General features: G+C 54.0%; 1 protein-coding gene across 2 annotated transcripts in view; it reads right to left on the bottom strand.

The window, feature by feature from the left end:
* The window catches only part of TIMP2 (TIMP metallopeptidase inhibitor 2), a 50585-nt gene extending 34467 nt beyond the window's left edge, over positions 1-16118 (bottom strand). The window contains exon 1 of one of the 2 annotated variants that reach the window (XM_057715902.1): positions 15549-16118. In XM_057715902.1, the coding sequence (XP_057571885.1) occupies positions 15549-15786 (238 nt within the window). In that variant the 5' untranslated portion in view covers positions 15787-16118. The remainder of the gene's footprint in view (positions 1-15548) is intronic. The other variant, XM_057715904.1, reaches the window with a different exon arrangement.
* Positions 16119-16556: the final 438 nt, after the last annotated feature.

The raw sequence follows: 16556 nt of genomic DNA, 5'->3' as shown, positions 1-16556 counted from the left end.
CAAGAAGAGTAAATAGAGTCTGGAGCCCTGGAGGGCTTCCCGTGAGTCAAGTACATGCGTGTCTGAATCCACGCCCATCAGCTCTGGATGCAGTGTTCCAGCACATGGTCACCGACAGCGGGGCGGAAAACCAGCCGTGCTGCTGGAATGCAAGCCTTCAGCTCAGATTTTTCACAGGCTTGAACACCTGGCCAAATCTAACAAGGCCAAGCATACTAAGAAAACAACCCACACGTGGGTCCCCACATCCAACCCTGCAAGTGCCAAGTGGGAGAACGTAGCTCCAAAGAAGCAACGCTGGAAACAAGAGGCTGAGCCGGCTGTGAGCTCAGAGTCGGCAGGGACACGTGGCCACCGAAAGAGCCCACGTGAGCGTTACCTTTGTTGCTAGAAATACCTAAAACAAGCAGGGTAATGGTCCAGCCCAGCCCCTGCGCTGGCCAGACCTCACCTGGACGTTCCCGGCCAAAGCGTGAAGCAGGCACTTGGAGGAGCACCCACCCCGTTCCCACCCCATGGGATGCGTGAGGATCAAATGAGATGGCCTGGGAGTTACACAATCAAAATATAATTACTGAAATTAATAGGGGGACTTCCCTGATGGTCCAGCGGTTAAGACTCTGCACTTCCGATGCCTGGTCGGGGAACTAAGATCCCGTGTGCTGTGCGGCACAGCCAGAAATAAGAAAAAGAAAGAAGTTATTAGGAATTCACCTAATAAGAAATACACACTAAATGAGAACTACACCTTCACTAAATAAGGAGAAACTCTGAGTAAGAGAGAGGTGTGTCTTCCCAGGTGGGGTTCAGAAAGGCCAAGAGTGGTTAAGGATGGGAAGACGGGCCTGAGTTCAGGAGAAGAATGGGAAAACAAACAAAAACAGGTCATTGGAAGGAAAGTCCTAAAGAACCGAGACTGTTTGGAGGGAGGCTTGCAGATGGTATAAAAGTTTAGAACAGTGTACTCTGGTGGTTCAGAGTACTGACTGTGTGACCTAGGGCAAGTTTCTTAACTCCAGGTGCCTCAGTCTGTTCACCTGTAAAACGGGGATAATTACAGCAGCACCCACCTGTGTAGATGCCAGCACTCATCACCATCAGAAAACCCACATGCTTGGCAAGCTGCTTGGGGAAGAGGGTGGTACTTACTGTGCGTGTCTCCAGATGCCTGGACCAGGTCACCAAGAACACATTACAGGGGGGTAGAAATTGATCCGGGTGGAAAGAAGCACTTTCTACAGGATTGTCTTGAAATCACTGGGCTGACTTGTTAGATAGTGAGACACCCATCACTGGAGGCATCCAAGCCAAGCCCGGATAAAACAAACATCAAAAACATTTTTAACTCCATTTCTCTGAGTTCTAGCCTCTAAAAATACACGTTGTGCCACCCAATGTACTGCCCAGAGGTTCTGCTTTTGCTCACTTCCTGACTTCCCCTCAGTTAAGTTCCAGTGTGCTGGTTCCTAAGGCTGGCTGGGTGTTAGACCAGCTGCATCAGAATCACCTGGCGGGGACGTGATCATGGTAGGTCACGATGAGTCGTGGCCAGCCCCCACAGCAGGCTTTTCCACCCGAATCCTGGGGTGGGATTTGTGAATCTGTATGTTTAACCATCTCCCTGATGCACACTCAGGACTGGGACTGTTCTAGAAGGCCGAGATGGCCGGGCAGCCAGCCTCTAGGAGAACAAGCACAGGTCAACATGTCTCTAACCAGCTTCATTAAGACAGACATGAGGCACATACTCTTTCAAACTTATGGGGACACCAGGCTAGCTGGGGGCCTGCTTATGGCTGATCCAACTGGCACCTTAATAAATGTCTCTAGAGGATGTCAACTGCTTTCCCTCCAACCTTAAGACTGCAGCTACCCTGCCTAGGTCAAGGGTCCCCAATGCCGACAGCTGTTCTTGTTGTACGTTGATCTCCCCCCTCAAACCACATTCACCCCCAAGCCCATCCCACCAGCTTTCACTGCCCATCCTCCCTGATCAAACTATATACAGAGCCCCATGGTGCAAGGACTTTCAAATTAGCCTTCTGGATACGTGGCCCGGACACACTTATTGGCCCACTTCCCAGAGCCTCACCAAGCCACTGGGCACAGAAAGAACGCCACCCCACAGTAGACAAGGGGGCGGACACAAGAACCTCGGCCCTGGGTGGTCTGCATGGGGTTTCCAGGGCCCACTGACCAAAGTTGGCTGGAATCGCAGCTCCCCACCTCCGCCAGCAGCCCAGCATCCGCCCCAGCTGGTGAACTCTGGCAGCCGCTGCCACGGGAACGACAAAGCTGTTGTGCTGTGACATCGGAGCAGGGGTGAAGTCAGGGACAGGGACGAGCCAGCCAGAGGGCAAGCCCCTGTCAGCACACCTGTGGATCTACCGATCACAAAGATCTGGCTCAAACAGCTGGGGTGATGAGCAGTGGGACAGCCACCTCGGGGGCACAGTGAGGATGCCTGGCATGCACGTGCTTTTGGTGTTTAAAGATGGCCTGGCAGGGAGGAAATCCTTCCTGTCCCAGCCTGGCAGCACAGTGACGGCGTTCCTCATCGGGTGTCACTCCTCTGAGCAGTTGCACCTCAAGGTCAGGGTTCCCCAACAACGCTGGCCACCCCTCCTCCCACAGGAAGGGCGTCTGGTCCCACTCAGGCTGGGGACATTTGCCCCTCCAGGACCCACTGTTGAGCTGAGCTCACTGGAGGTGGGGTGAAAGAATGCTGGCCTGGGGCCCCCAGGTCGCCCACCCAAAATAAGAAATCGGACATGCCTGACCTCGTTTCTAGGGCTAAGGGCATCCTCCACAAATCTGACAATTGAGAAATTTAGTTTGGGGAACGTGACATTGACCACAAGATGTCAAAGCAACCAATCTCAGGGTTTGGTTTCTTGAGAAAGTCAACAGCAGGAACTTAGAACCTTGGAAGCAGAGCTGATTCAGGGATGAAAGCCTTTGTGTGGGGCTGGAAGGGCCCTGGAGAGGTCATCCGGTCCCCAACCCAGCATGGGGTTGGAGGAATTCTGCCCCTGAACTTCTCAGCCACAGCCCATCCCCACCCACTTTGGGGGCCCTCTTCTTGACCCCATAGATACAAAGTCTCATGTCTATTTCTCCTTCCAGCAGAGGATAGCCAGCCCCCAATCCCTTAGCCTCTTCTCAGCAAGGTCACGTACATCCACCTTCAGCAAGGGCAAGTTTGGTGTGGGGGGTGGGGAGGGTGCAGATAACACGGTGGCCAAAAACTACAGCTTGTGTGGCCTTTGACAGCATTCCAGAATGTTCCACCATGGCCACCACTGCATGCTCTCCAGGTTGTCTCCTGCACTGAAGACATTTCTCCCCAGCCCAGGCTCTCCCGACACCACCTTACTGATTCCTAGAATGCAGCTCCCGTCCTCTGCACGCACCTGCTCTGCTCAGCGGTCCCTCCTCGATGGGGCCCATCACCGAACTAGGATCAACCCAGCTCTAATAGTGTGGGCCCATCCTACTGCTGAACACAGTCAGACCCACACTTCAGCGAACTCTGACCTTAAAAAGTCACATATTTCAAACAGAAAAATTAGAAAACACATACTTGCAAAGGAATATCTAATTTCCCCTCCTTTACCTGAACATTGTACATTTCAAGAAAAAATTCTACCACCTTTGGTCTCACAGAACACCCGAGGCTGTGACTTACTTGACCACTGCCCTGCTGCTGTATCGAGGTGTTTCTAGCACTGAGATAAACAAGACGGAGGTGAGTATCCTCACGACAAGATGCCAGCACATGTCCTTCATTATTTCCCGCAGAAAAATTCCTAGATTTAGAGTTGCTTGACCAAAGGGAAGACTTTTTTTCCTTTCTTTCTATTTTTTTAAATTATAGTCGATTTACAATGTTGTGTTAGTTTCTGGTGTACAGCAAAGTGATTCAATTACACATATATTTTTTCATATTCTTTTCCATTATGGTTTATAACAGAACACTGAATATAGTTCCTTGTGCTCTACATAGGTCCTTATTGTTTATTTAATATACAGTGGTTTGTATCTGCTAAGCCCAAACTCCTAATTTAAGCCCCCCCCCGGCCCCCCGCTTTCACCTTTGGTAACCATGTTTGTTTTCTATGTGAGTCTATTGTGTTTTGTAAATAAGTTCATTCTTTCATATTTTAGATTCCACATGAGATATTATATGATATTTTTCTCTTTTTGACTTAGTATGACAATCTCTAGATCCATCATGTTGACGCAAATGGCATTATTTCATTCTTTTTTATGGCTAAGTAATATCCCATTGTATAAATATACCACATTTTCTTTATCCATTCATCTGTTGATGGATATTTAGGTTGTTTCCATGTCTTGACTACTCTAAATAATGCGGCTGTGAACACTGGGGTGCGTGTATCTTTAAGAATTAGAGTTTTCTCCAGATACATGCCAAGGAGTGGGACTGCTGGATCACATGGTGACTCATTTTTAGTTTTTCAAGGAACCTCCATACTGCTGGCCATAGTGGCCGCATCAATTTATATTCAAGGCGAGACTTAAAGTCTTTGACTGGCGCTGTCAAAATGCCCTTCCAAGCTACCAAACTGCTGAGGTTAAGACCAAACACACCCACCTAGAGTCAGCCCTTCCAAGGACAACAAGCCTCCTGGCCACATAAAACAGAGAAACAGGAGAGCTGAAGCTATGACGTCCGATCTGTTTCCAGAGACTCAAGCCAGCATCCGGCTCTTTAGATTCCTGGTGCCGCCCTCAGCTGCACGACCTCGGGTGAGTCATTGACTGCTCCCCACCCAGACGGGGAGGACACCTGCCTGACCTACCACCTACCTCACGAGTCCTTGTGAACAGAAGGAGATGAAGTCCTTTTGCACTGAAAAGCCCTAGACAATCAATGTTTTTATCTAAGAGACTTATGATTGGTGACTATTTGCCAGTGGTATCACTCCATTTTCCAGAACCGGTGCACAAGAAACAAACACCACCTTAGATTAGTTCCTTTGTTCCACATCCTGGAGCCAATGGGGCCAAGGGGCCAAGATGTCATAACCCAGAATCAGGGACCGGCAGTGCTCACCATGGCTCTGCCCCAACACCATTCCTCCTGAGATACCTGGTTTCTGCCTGGGCAGAGCCGGGTTGGGCCATTTCTCCCGGGGGCTTCTGAGGATTGAATGTTGAATGCTAGAGGGCTGCAGAGAAAAACCCCCAGGTGAGAACTGTGTGTGCCCTCAAAGCCACCATATCACAGGGTCAACAGTCCTTCTGAAAAGGGACACTCCCCTGGGAGCAGAACAATCCACACGGACCTGAAACCCACAAGTGACCCCTGGCCTTTTCCCCCGGCTACACGGAGCCCTGTCTGGTGACAGCACCCTGGATTCCAGTGCCTGGGGCGCCCAGGGTCACCGTGAGCTCAGACTTCACAGTGTGCGTGCAAACACTCTAGACGCGCAGGCTAGGGTCATTCCTGCATGTCTCCACATCTAACGCGTTCCTGGCATCCTTCCCACCCTGTCCTCGTTTTCCACTCCCTCACATGTCGTGGGACCCAGGCGAGGACACGGTGGCCTGGGGAGGGTCAACCAACTCCGCACAGCGACTTCTCAACTACCTGGAGTGACCAGGGGTGGTGGCACGGAGAAGGCAGAGCCAAGGACCATCAGAGGTACAGTTTCCCTTTAGTGCTGGGAGCGCATCTCCCTCACACTGCGTGGCCTGCACTGAAACCCCATCCACGGGCCCCGAACTCTTGATCTGGACAAAAGGAAGGGCAGCAGAAGTGAGCTGGGCCGCAGAGAGAGAAGCCGGGCTGAGTCTCACACATTGTAGGAGGAACAGAGAAAACAGTGGGGGCCAGGAATGTCAAAGGTTTATTTCCCTGTTGTACACACATGACTTTCTTCTTGAGGAGTTCCGGGGGCAGAGGCCACAAGGTTTCACAGAAGCATCATCCTTGGTTGCAGAATTCTAGATGGAGTGGGTGGGGTTGGCATCTATTGATGCTTTCGCACGCTTTACTCACTCATCAGAAATTCACTCAGCATCTGCTATGGCCCAGCCCTGAGGAGTTTAATTCTGCTTTTACAGAAGAAGAAACCAAGGCTCACAGAGGCACAGTCAGGACTCAGAACCAGCTCTAACAGGCTCCAAAGCCGAGGCTTTTTCTCCCAATACCTTCCACTTTGTCTTTTTTCCTCTAAAATGTCGGTCCGTTTCCTCATGCTGTCCTTGGTTAAGAATCAGCTGTTGAAGTGCCTCTTTACCAGGGCCTTCGACTGTCATAAGAGGGGCCTCGGCAAAGCCTGGTGCAGAGCCCAAGGGCTGAGCCAAGTCAGTGAAGGTGTCCTGACCCTACTGGGTCTCCCAGAAAGCCCAGCCAAAATCTGCAGACCACAGATCAGAACGGGCCAAATGAAGATTCATCCCAAGCCAGGCTCTGTCCCCAGGGACTCCCCACCCCAGAACATTCCACAACAGAAGGGTTATGGCCTTGAAACACATCTGCCCCTTTCTTAAGTCCATGGATTCAAGATTCGCTGCATCTTCGGGGTCAGTTCAGAGAATGATACCCACAAGCATCATTTCTTCTGGAAAGCAGGCCACCAGGTGAGAGGTGAGCCAGCCCCAGGAAGCTCACACCCAGGGGTGGGGGAAAGTTTTCATAAAGGGCCAGATGGTACAATAACTTAACATAGCTCTGTCGCAACCACTCAATGCTGCCCTGTAGCTCAAAAACAGCTTCAGACTTTATACTAGGAACGGGCGTGGCTGCATCCCAGTAAAAGTGTATTTACCACAATAGGCCATTGGGGGCAGGGGTGTAGTTTGCCAAGCCCTGAAAGGCCAGCAGTGTTTTAGGAGGCCGACTGCATCCTGTGCATAAAAACATCACCTGAGTCTCTCCTCGGAAACAACAGATGAACCCCGCTCAGGGGTCCTGGGGATGCTGCAAAATCAGACAGAGATGATGGCTGCACTAAAAACCACTGAACTGTACACTTTATTTTTATTTTTACTGCCACGCCATGTATCATGTGGAACCTTAGTTCCCCGACCAGGGATCAAACCTATGCCCCCTGCAGTGGAAAGCGCAGAGTCTTAACCACTGGACCCCCCAGGGAAGTCCTGAAGTATACCTGAATTACACCTCAATACAGGGGATGAAAAGCATAAGTCTCTGAGGCAGAAAAATAACAGTCTTTTCAAGAAGCAATAAACCTTTCCCTAATCTGCTTCTCGGAGGAACAGGGCAAAGGTAGGCAGCCCTGGACGTGATCCCCTCCCTCCAGGCTCAGCGCTCTCACCCTCTCAACCTCAACCTTCTCCTTCACCTCTCCCATACTGAAGAAATCTCCACCCCGTCTCCCCGTTGCTTTTTAATTTTAAAATAATTATACAACACGTTAATCACAGAAAATTTAGAACATACAGGTAAGCAAAACAAAATGAAAATCACCCTTGATTTCACCCACTGCCTAGGATTTAGGTCATCCTTCCAGACTTTTCTGTACATGTGTCTGCATATGCACAATTAAAAAAAACAAAACAGGATAGAGATACATACAGAAGCAATAAAACTTCTGTATGCCAGGGAATTTTCACCATAAAAACTAGGACAGTGGTTATTTAAGGGAAAGAAGGGGGTTGGGACCAGGAGAGATTAACCCAGGTTTTCGGGTGGCAGGGGCTTGTTTCTTAACCTGAGTATCTGCTTCATAACTTTTTGTTACAATGTACAGTTATGCACTGTGCATTTAAAAATTATATTACACAGTGTTTGAAATGTGAAAGCATACAGACTGTAACTGGGCTTTTAAATTTAATGCACTCTGAACATTTTTCTAGGTCATAAACATGAATCTATAATACTGTTTAAAGTGACTGCTTAATATTCTGCTGTCAGGATGGAGCTTAATTTAATTCAGCTCATCTCCAATGGATAGGCAGATCTCACGAACAAGGTCAGCTCTCAGGAGTTTCCTTCCATGGTCCTCCATCCTTCATGCTCCTCACAGACCATCCCCTCCAAGCCAAGGTGGACCAGAATCACCACGCTCAGCCTTCTCTGTGAAGCCTCCTCTCGTTTTAAAACCCTGTTTCTTAATCTGCTACTTGATAGTCATGTGACCCAATCAAGTTAATCAGCCCATGCCTCAGTCTGATCATCTGTAAAATGGGGTTAACTGTGAATTAGGTGAGTTCACACGAGGAACGTGTGGAACACAGTTCCAAGCAGTTATCAGCATGGATGACGACAGCTGCTGTTACTGTTATTTGTCAGTCACTTTTCTTTCACAGAGCCACCACGGTCTCCCCCCTAGTTCGCTGGCCACCCTCCTGGAGGCACCACAGCCCAGCGTGTGTGTCTCTGCGCCCCACCACCCGTGTGATAACCCCAGCCAGACCTGAGGGCTGGGTGAGGATTACACATCCAGCGCAGCATCTAGCACAGGAAGAGCCAATCCCCCCCCCCCCCCGCCCCCAACCCCAAGAGCCTGCATCGGCACCGACCCAGGCACTGCACCGTTGCCCTTTCTTGTGATCCTGGCCCACAACTCTAGGAGGAGGTAAGGGATCATCTCCTCTTTGGAGACGGAGAGACCTAGGCGGAGGGCGCTTGCTCAAGATCTCTCCCCTGGACGGAGTCGCGGCTGCCCTATGGATGCTGCTCCGCACCTCTGCTGCCTCTGCTCCCACTCCCTCCCCCTCCCAGGCCCCTCCCGCATCCCCACCATCTGCTGCCGTTACAGCCGGAGAGCCCACTGTCTCTGTTTACCAGCAGCACTCAGCAGGGAACACACCCCCACGGACCACCGGACCATGTTAGGGGATGCCTGGCCCTGAGGTCAAACCCCAGAGGCAGCCCCCCCACCCCCTTAGTGCAGGTGTCTGCTCCGCTCACCCGGGTGACTACAAGCCCTTAACACTGCTCTCCTGCCTGCAGCTTCCTCCCCACCCCAGGTCTAACAGCTCTCTGGGGGACAGCAAAGACCTCCCTGGTTCCCACTGCCAGGGCTCCAGGCCCTGCTGCTGTGCCCACGAAGCTGCCCACCGTGTCTCCCAGCCCCCACCACAGGCCATAAAAACGTCTTTTACAGGCAGGGACTAACCTTTCAAGGGTCACACTGAGAATCTGGTGGAAGCCATGGCCCCTGTCCACAGAAAAACATGGGCACACACACATATACACACGCACATACACACATGGCTCTGCTTACTGTTTCAAGGCTCAGGATCGCTCCCCACCAGGCCCATCTCTGGACAGATGTACAGACGTCCATACCCCCCAAGTTAGGACCCTTCTTTTTATTTTTAATATTTATTTTTATTTGGTTGCGCCAGGTCTCAGCTGTGGCACGTGGGATCCCCAGCTGTGGCATGCGGGATCCACTTCCCTGACCAGGGATCGAGCCCCGGCCCCCTGCATTGGGAGGGCAGAGTCTTAACCACTGGACCACCAGGGAGGTCCCTAAGACCCTTCTTTCTAGAGATTACGTCTCAATTTGATTTTTACAGCAAATACTCACCCAGCCCACCTTCCTGGGGTCTCCAGAAACTTAACCTAGGATACTAATTGGACACTGCTGACCCCAATTTTGTCAGCTACAAAATGGGACTCCCTTGGGTCTCTGTCACTTTTCCACTGGAGCTGCACATCCACAGTGATGGAGGCGCCGAAGGCTCCAGGATTCCAGCCAGCCCAGGCCTCAGGGGTCGGCCCTGGGACAACCTGACCTGGGGGAGCCAGTTTCTTTCCTGCCCTGAGACCCTGGCGCCCTGACCGCCCCTCGGTCTGGAAGTCCTCCTCCCTTCCCACTTCTCTTGGCTGCATTTCCTCCCAGCGTTCTGAGCCATCTCACATACCCCACCCCCACCCCGACACCCTGTGGTCCTCAATCTGCGGACCCTGTAGTAACTAGACAGGAGCCTAGCCAAGCACTCAAAATCTACCTGTTTGTTTAAAACTATGCACTAGTGCAGCTGTCCATCCGTATAGTAAGGTATCTATCATGTTCTCTTCTCACACCCAAACTGTCTTGGGCACCTGCGTTAGAGACAACTGCTCTGTGCAAACTTTGGGGGGGCGTCAGAATCACCTGGAGAGTCTGAGAAATACCAATGCCCACGCCCTGGGCCCCGAGGGTCCAATACGGGACGCTAATTCAGACACCTGCCTTTCAGCAAACTCCCTGGGTGATGCCCGCTGTCACGCACAGGTGCACACGCTCGATGCCTCTCCTCGGGCCCTCAGGATGGAATGCAAACCCCACGTGAAAAACCAGATGCCCAGTCCCACTCTGCCTCCTGGGCTCTCCTGCCCCCGAGCCTGCTCTGTACTCAGAACTCTCTCTCACCTTTCCCGGGCAGCCTGTCCATTTGCTTGGCACCACGAAACGATGCACGTAACCATGCCTGCTACGTGTTCTCCCACCTCCGCCCTCCAGTTTAGGGTTCTTTATGCTTCCAACCTTGATTTCCTAAGAGTGTGTGTGTGGACTGCAGGGTGGAGGGGTGTGCAGGGCAGGCACCCGAGTCAAGCTCCAGGGCAGGGGAGAAAAATCGGTGGCACTTACACCCCTGATCCCTGTCTGCCTTCTCTTTATCTCCCTTCATGCTTTTATCCCCCAATTTTATTGATATAATTGACATACAGCACTGTAGAAGTTTAAGGTGCACAGGATAATGATTTGACGTACATATACCATGAAGTGATTACCACATGTTCCATTAACAGCCATCATCTCGTGTAGGTAACAAAAGAAACAATTTTTTTTCCTTGTGATGAGACGTCAGCATTTACTCTCTTGACAACTTTCTTATCACACAGCAGTGTTAACTATAGTCACCGTGTTGTACATTACCTCCTTAGTAATTATTTTATTTTTATGTTTTTAACTTTTTATTTTATATTGGGGTATAGTCGATTAACAATGTTGTGACAGTTTCAGGTGTACAGCAAAGTGATTCAGTTATACACTTGCTTTTTCTTTTTCCTGCTGTTTTTTCCCATCCTCCAGACCGCCTGGAGTCCTCCAAGCATATCTCTTAGCCGTTTTGGAACCCAAAGGATTCATCTGCTCCCACAGCCCCTTGGGCATGGATCAGTAGCTCTGCATCAGGACGAGGGTGGCTGCATGACCCCCGAAGCCTGGGAGTCGTCTACGCCTGCACCAGTGGGATGCCCCTGGCAACCCAGCTGAGATGGTGAAGAGAAGCAGCAGGACCCAAGCCCATCTGCAGCTCAAGGACTAGTGGTCAGAACCACCAATTCCAGGGGACACAGCAGGCCCCAGGCTGCAGGCTGGCACCATGTCCTCAGATCAGAGAGGGAAGAAAACATGGGGTGGGGAGAGCTCCCTCCCAGCCACATGCCACGCCCGCAGCACAGCCTCCAAGCCCTGCACACATCTCTTCCCGTCTCCCAATGCAGGTTCCAGTCATTCCCCTGAAGAATACATCCTTCCGGGACACTGCCCAAAACCAAGCCCAGGAATGTTTCCCCAAGGTCCCCTCCCCATCCTCTCATCAGAACCTGGAATCTCTCTTCAGATCCCCAAATGCTTTTCAGCTTGTGACACGGTTACTTGGTTCGTTATTTGCCGGAAGCACATGGAATCTGACTTACTTGAAACCACCCCCTGGCAGTCGGTTGGAGGCAGGGGGTGAGGGTCGGGGGAGGTCTATAAGCAGTGGTCCCCAACCTTTTTGGCACCAGGGCCTGTTTTCATGGAAGATAATTTTTCCACAGACCAGGGAGAGGGGCATGGTTTCAGGATGAGTCAAGCCCATTACATCTATTGTGCACTTTATTTCTATTATTATTACATCACCTCCACCTCAGATCATCAGGCATTAGATCCCAGAGGCTGGGGACCCCTGGTGTACAGGGCTTCTGTCCACCCTCACCCACACAGTCTCAAACCCGCTTCCACACTGCCTGGCACCAGGGCCTAGTGCTCCTTCCTGAGGGCGGGGTCCCCTGGGGCAGAGCTGGCCAGTCCATAACTGCTTGCTGAAACACAGGCGAGCCCAATACGAAAATCAGGATTACAAAACACAGACTGATTATACACTTCGCAAAAGGAGTCGCCAACAGGGTCTTTAAAGAGCACCACCACCATCCCGACCCCCGTGCACACGCGGCCTCACTCAATTCACAGGAAGCTCACCTGCCTTGCTTTTCCCGAACGCGTGCCTACTATCTGGCCCCCATCAGCGCGTGCCCAAGGCCAGCCTGTTTGCCCTGGCAACCAGCATGTGGCCTTGTCTGTGGGCCCTGCCCCACCTCGTGCTGCAGACCATCGGAGGGTCTGCAGAAAGCAGCCTCTGGAGATGGAAGCATCCTAAGAAAAGTGGCATGGAGGGTGCTCTTCTGGAAGACAGTGGCCTGGGCCTCGCCCTCCAGGCTGGTGGGGGGGGGAGGGGGGATTTTATCCTCTGGGTCCAGAGACCTCCTGATTTACCCTTGACTCCAGAAAGTGGCCCAGGTCTGCCAAGCAGCTCAATTGGCTAAGGAACTCCAGGCTCCTGCACTGTGGCACTGCCCAAAGAGCAAGCCCAAAGCTGGTTTCCAGCCAGATTACTGGAGCTAGCAGGCCTGCAGAAGATGGCCAAGGACTCCATTAGGTGAGAGGGAACCAGGCCAGAGCTGGGCTCTGAGAACACGGAAGGCTTCCTGTTTGTCCTCACTCTTCTGGAAAGGACAGGGAGCGGGGTCTTCCAGGAGGAGCTCCAGTCACCTCTTCCCATCCCTTCAACCTCCATCTCATAACCTCATAACAAACCCCTTCACCAACCCCAGTTCCAATCCTACCAGCTGCAAGAGCTAAGGAGATGCCTCCCAGAAACCCTTGCACAGGCAGACAGAAATATGACTGTTTCCTAAGCCAACTGCCTCTTGCAGATCCCAAGCCATTTCACAAGCCTGCATCCAGCCAACAAAGGAGCCAGCACTCTGAATTAAAGGTCAGTCTTTAGGGACCCCAAGTGTAGCAGACCACCAGGCTTCCCAGACCACTGGGCCATTGTCCTGGTGGCACGGTCACCTGTAGGGCTTTAAAACTACAAAAGCCAAGGTCTGAGCCAGACTTTTTGCATCTGCAAAGAGATCCAGACCTCAGGCAATTCTGTTCTCGGCCAGAGTAGAGAATCATCACTGAGAAAGTCACGAACTTGCACCTCCTAAAGGTGACGCAGACGTGGAAAGGCTACTGCATGCACTGCGGGGTTTACTCCATGGCCATCTGGGGCCTACACCCTGGGATGTCTCTGCAACATATCCCGAGTTGACTAAGCACAGAAGGGCTGCCCGTGGAACAAGACTGGGCAGCATTCCCCCCAAATTCATGTCCATCCAGAACCTGTGAATGTGACCTTATTTGGAAATAGGGTCTTTGTAGATGTGATCAAGTTAAGATGAGGTCATGACGGACTAGGGTGGGCCCTGAATCCAATGACTGGTATCCTAATAAGAGAAGAGGACACAGAGACACACACACAGAGAAGAATGCCTCCTGAAGACAGGGCAGAGATTGGAGAGATGTGTCTACAAGCCAAGGGACACAAAAGATTGCTGGAGCCACCAGGAGAGGGGCCTGGAATATTTTCCCTCAGAGCCTCCAGAAAAAACCTACACGGCCAACACCTTCCCTGTGTGGGCTTTAGGCCCCTAAACTGTAAGAGAATCAACTTCTGCTGTTTTAAGCCCCTCAGTTTGTGGTCACCTGTTACAGCAGCCATGGGAACCTAATATATTGGGCTTTGCAGCATGACCCTGGCATCAGCAGACCCTGTGGAACCTCTGAGCTCGGCTAGGGTTTAAAATTTTGGCTCTATGATGATTTGGAGGCAATGACTTAGACACGAATGCCAGGGGTTGCAGGTGGAGGAGAGGGGAACTCGCAACGCGAGGAGCCTTGAGGCATACGGACACTCCTGGTCCCCGACCTTTGCTGCCCTTGATCCAAACCCAAAGCAGAAACAGCCCCAGCACTACCTCAGCTGATGCTGGGCAAGGATGGGAGTGGCTGGCTGGCCATTCTCTCTACGCAGCTGAGGGATGTGAGGTGGTCCCAAGGCCCAATCCCTTCCTGCTGGGCCCCTGTGAACCAAGCCCTACAGTCTCCTGAGCCACGAATTCCTTCTGGGCCCTGGGCCTGATTCTCCCCTAGAAACGCAGCCTCTCTCTCTTCAAGGGGCCTGGACTCCTAGGGGACGCCCCTTGGAGGGCCAATCCTGGTCCCCCACTGGGAGGAGCCTCTCCTCCCCACTCCAATCTTGCTGAGCAGTGTAGTCAAACTGGGGAACTTCCCCCAACTTGGGTTTTGTGGAAACCACTCTGCAAGCACACACCATGCCCCAAGTGCAGGTGGCCTGAACTATGCGAGGCGCCCAGGCAGGATCCCCTGAAGACTTCCCAGGTCGGGCAGCAGCAGCAGCTCCAAGGGCCAACTGGGGCGTGGCCAGGAGCCGAGGGGAGTGCGGGGAGACCAGAGGGGCATAGGTGACAACAGGAGAAACCCAGAGACCCCGGCTTTGAGTCTGCACAGGTGAGGGCAGCCCAGCCTCACCACACCTGGCAACAGGATGCTTGGCTGGCTGAGACTTAGAAGCAGAAAATAAACCTGTCGGGAAGCGAGAGGGAGCTGCAGAGGCCCAGCTGCTGTGCGTCCATCCTTTTGGTTAAACTGAACGTGCCCCAGGAAAACCTGGTTGACCGTCACCGGGGCAGGAGAGGCCTGCAAGTGTCAGAACTGGAAGGAAACCTCCGGGGCCCAGCTGGTTCCTCCCATTTCTGCTGCATCCTCCCCACTCCTGTCTCCTGCTCCCCTGTGGCTCATAACAAATAACTGGGCTCTCCTCCTTTCCTTGCCAGCTCCCGTATCTGGGGGGCAAGGCTTCCGAGGGGAACAGATATTTGCTGGGGACTCTAAGCAGCCGTACAACCCTACCTGCCACCGCCAGTCACCAAAGCCCTCAGCTTGTGTAGATGTCTTGAAAAAGCAGACACCACTCAAGGACCCTCCTGCCTGTCCCTGTGTGCAGTGCCTCCTGGGCAGGGCGTGGGAGAAGCCGGCCCTGGGGGTCTGCCTGTCTTTCCAGCTGCCCCCGAGGCTGAGCGGAACCTGCCCAGGGGAGGGAAGCTTCCATCCAGCCCCAGCCTAGTCTGGTGAGCCCCACATGGGGCTTGGTGGGAGAGGCCCAGGCAGAGCAGCTCTTCCCCACCCAGCTCCAAGCCCCGAGGAGCCCAACTCCCACCTCACCTGTGAAAGTTTCTTCCTGGGGTCTCCGGGCCTTCAAACCACCGAGGTCGAAGGTCCCCCACCCCCACGCTGTGTCCCCCACTCTCCCCGCCCCCCCGCGCTGGCATCCCGGGGCCCTCCGCCTGCCAAAACCCAATCCGTTCCCTGGCTCCCTTTTCTGGGGCTGGAGCTGCAGCGGAATTTCGGTGGAATTTTGAGGTTGAGAAGCATCTCGGCAGAGAGGAAAAGAAAGGAAGAGAAGGAAGGGGAAAGGAAAGTACGATTTTGGCGTCAACTTGCAGGATTCTAGAAGGCACCGAGGCCGGGGAGGCGGGCGCTGGGTCCCTCTGCAAGATGCGGGCGGGCGGGGCGGTGGGCGCCGGGCCCGGGCGGGGTCGCCGTCCTTACCTACGTCTGCATTGCAAAACGCCTGTTGCGGATGCACCGGGGAGCAGCTGCAGGCGTCGGCCGGGCGGAGCAGCGTCCCCAGCAGCAGGAGGCCGAGCACCAGCCTCAGGCTGCGGGCCGCGGCGCCCATGGCTGGCGGGGGGCGGGGGGCGCGGGCGCGGGCTCGCCGCCGCAGCCTGGGCTCGGGGCGCTCCCCTCTCGCCGGCCGGGGCCGCGCGGGTCTGGGCGGCGCTCCGCGGGCGCGCCCTCCGCTCCGGCCCGCGCTCGCCGCACAAACTTTCTGGGCTCTTGGTCGCGGGGGCGACGCGGGGGCGACACGGGGGCGCCGGGTGCGGCCGGCGGCGCGGAGCCGAGAGCGGGCGGAGGGGGGGGGCGGGCAGCGAGCGAGCGAGCGAGCGAGGGCGCGCGGCGCGGGCCGGGTCCCGGCTGCTCCACTGCCTTCTATGGATGTGTGCGCCGCGGGCGCGGGCCGCGCCGGCCTTTTATTGCGCTCCGAGGCTTGTTGGGCTCCGCCCCCCGGTGGCGGGCGGCCAATGCCGGCTCCGGGAGCTCCCGGCCGCCCCCCTCCCCGCGCGCCTCCCGCGCCTCCCGGCCCTCCCCCAAGCCCGGCTTTTGTTGTGCCCAGCCTGGCACGGCCGGGACCCGCCGCGGCGCACCTGGCTTCCCCACCGCCCGGGGCCGCACCCCGCAGCCTCCCAAATCGCCAGAGGTTGGGGGGTGGGGGACGCTGCGAGCGGACAGCGCCCAGGGGACCCTGACTCAGCACTTGGGACCCGCAGCCCACCCCTCCAGGGCACCAGGCGGCCCACCCACCACCCCTTCCCCAACAGCTTGGCACGGGAGATGTACACTGCCTGATTCCCTTCCACCCCTGGGGTCCCCGAGATTCTAGCCAGGGAT

The sequence above is a fragment of the Hippopotamus amphibius genome, chromosome 17 (assembly GCF_030028045.1).
Source record: "Hippopotamus amphibius kiboko isolate mHipAmp2 chromosome 17, mHipAmp2.hap2, whole genome shotgun sequence".
Lineage (NCBI taxonomy): Eukaryota > Metazoa > Chordata > Mammalia > Artiodactyla > Hippopotamidae > Hippopotamus > Hippopotamus amphibius.
The sequence above is the reverse complement of the archived record's forward strand: the minus strand, read 5'-3'. Positions and strand labels throughout refer to the sequence as shown.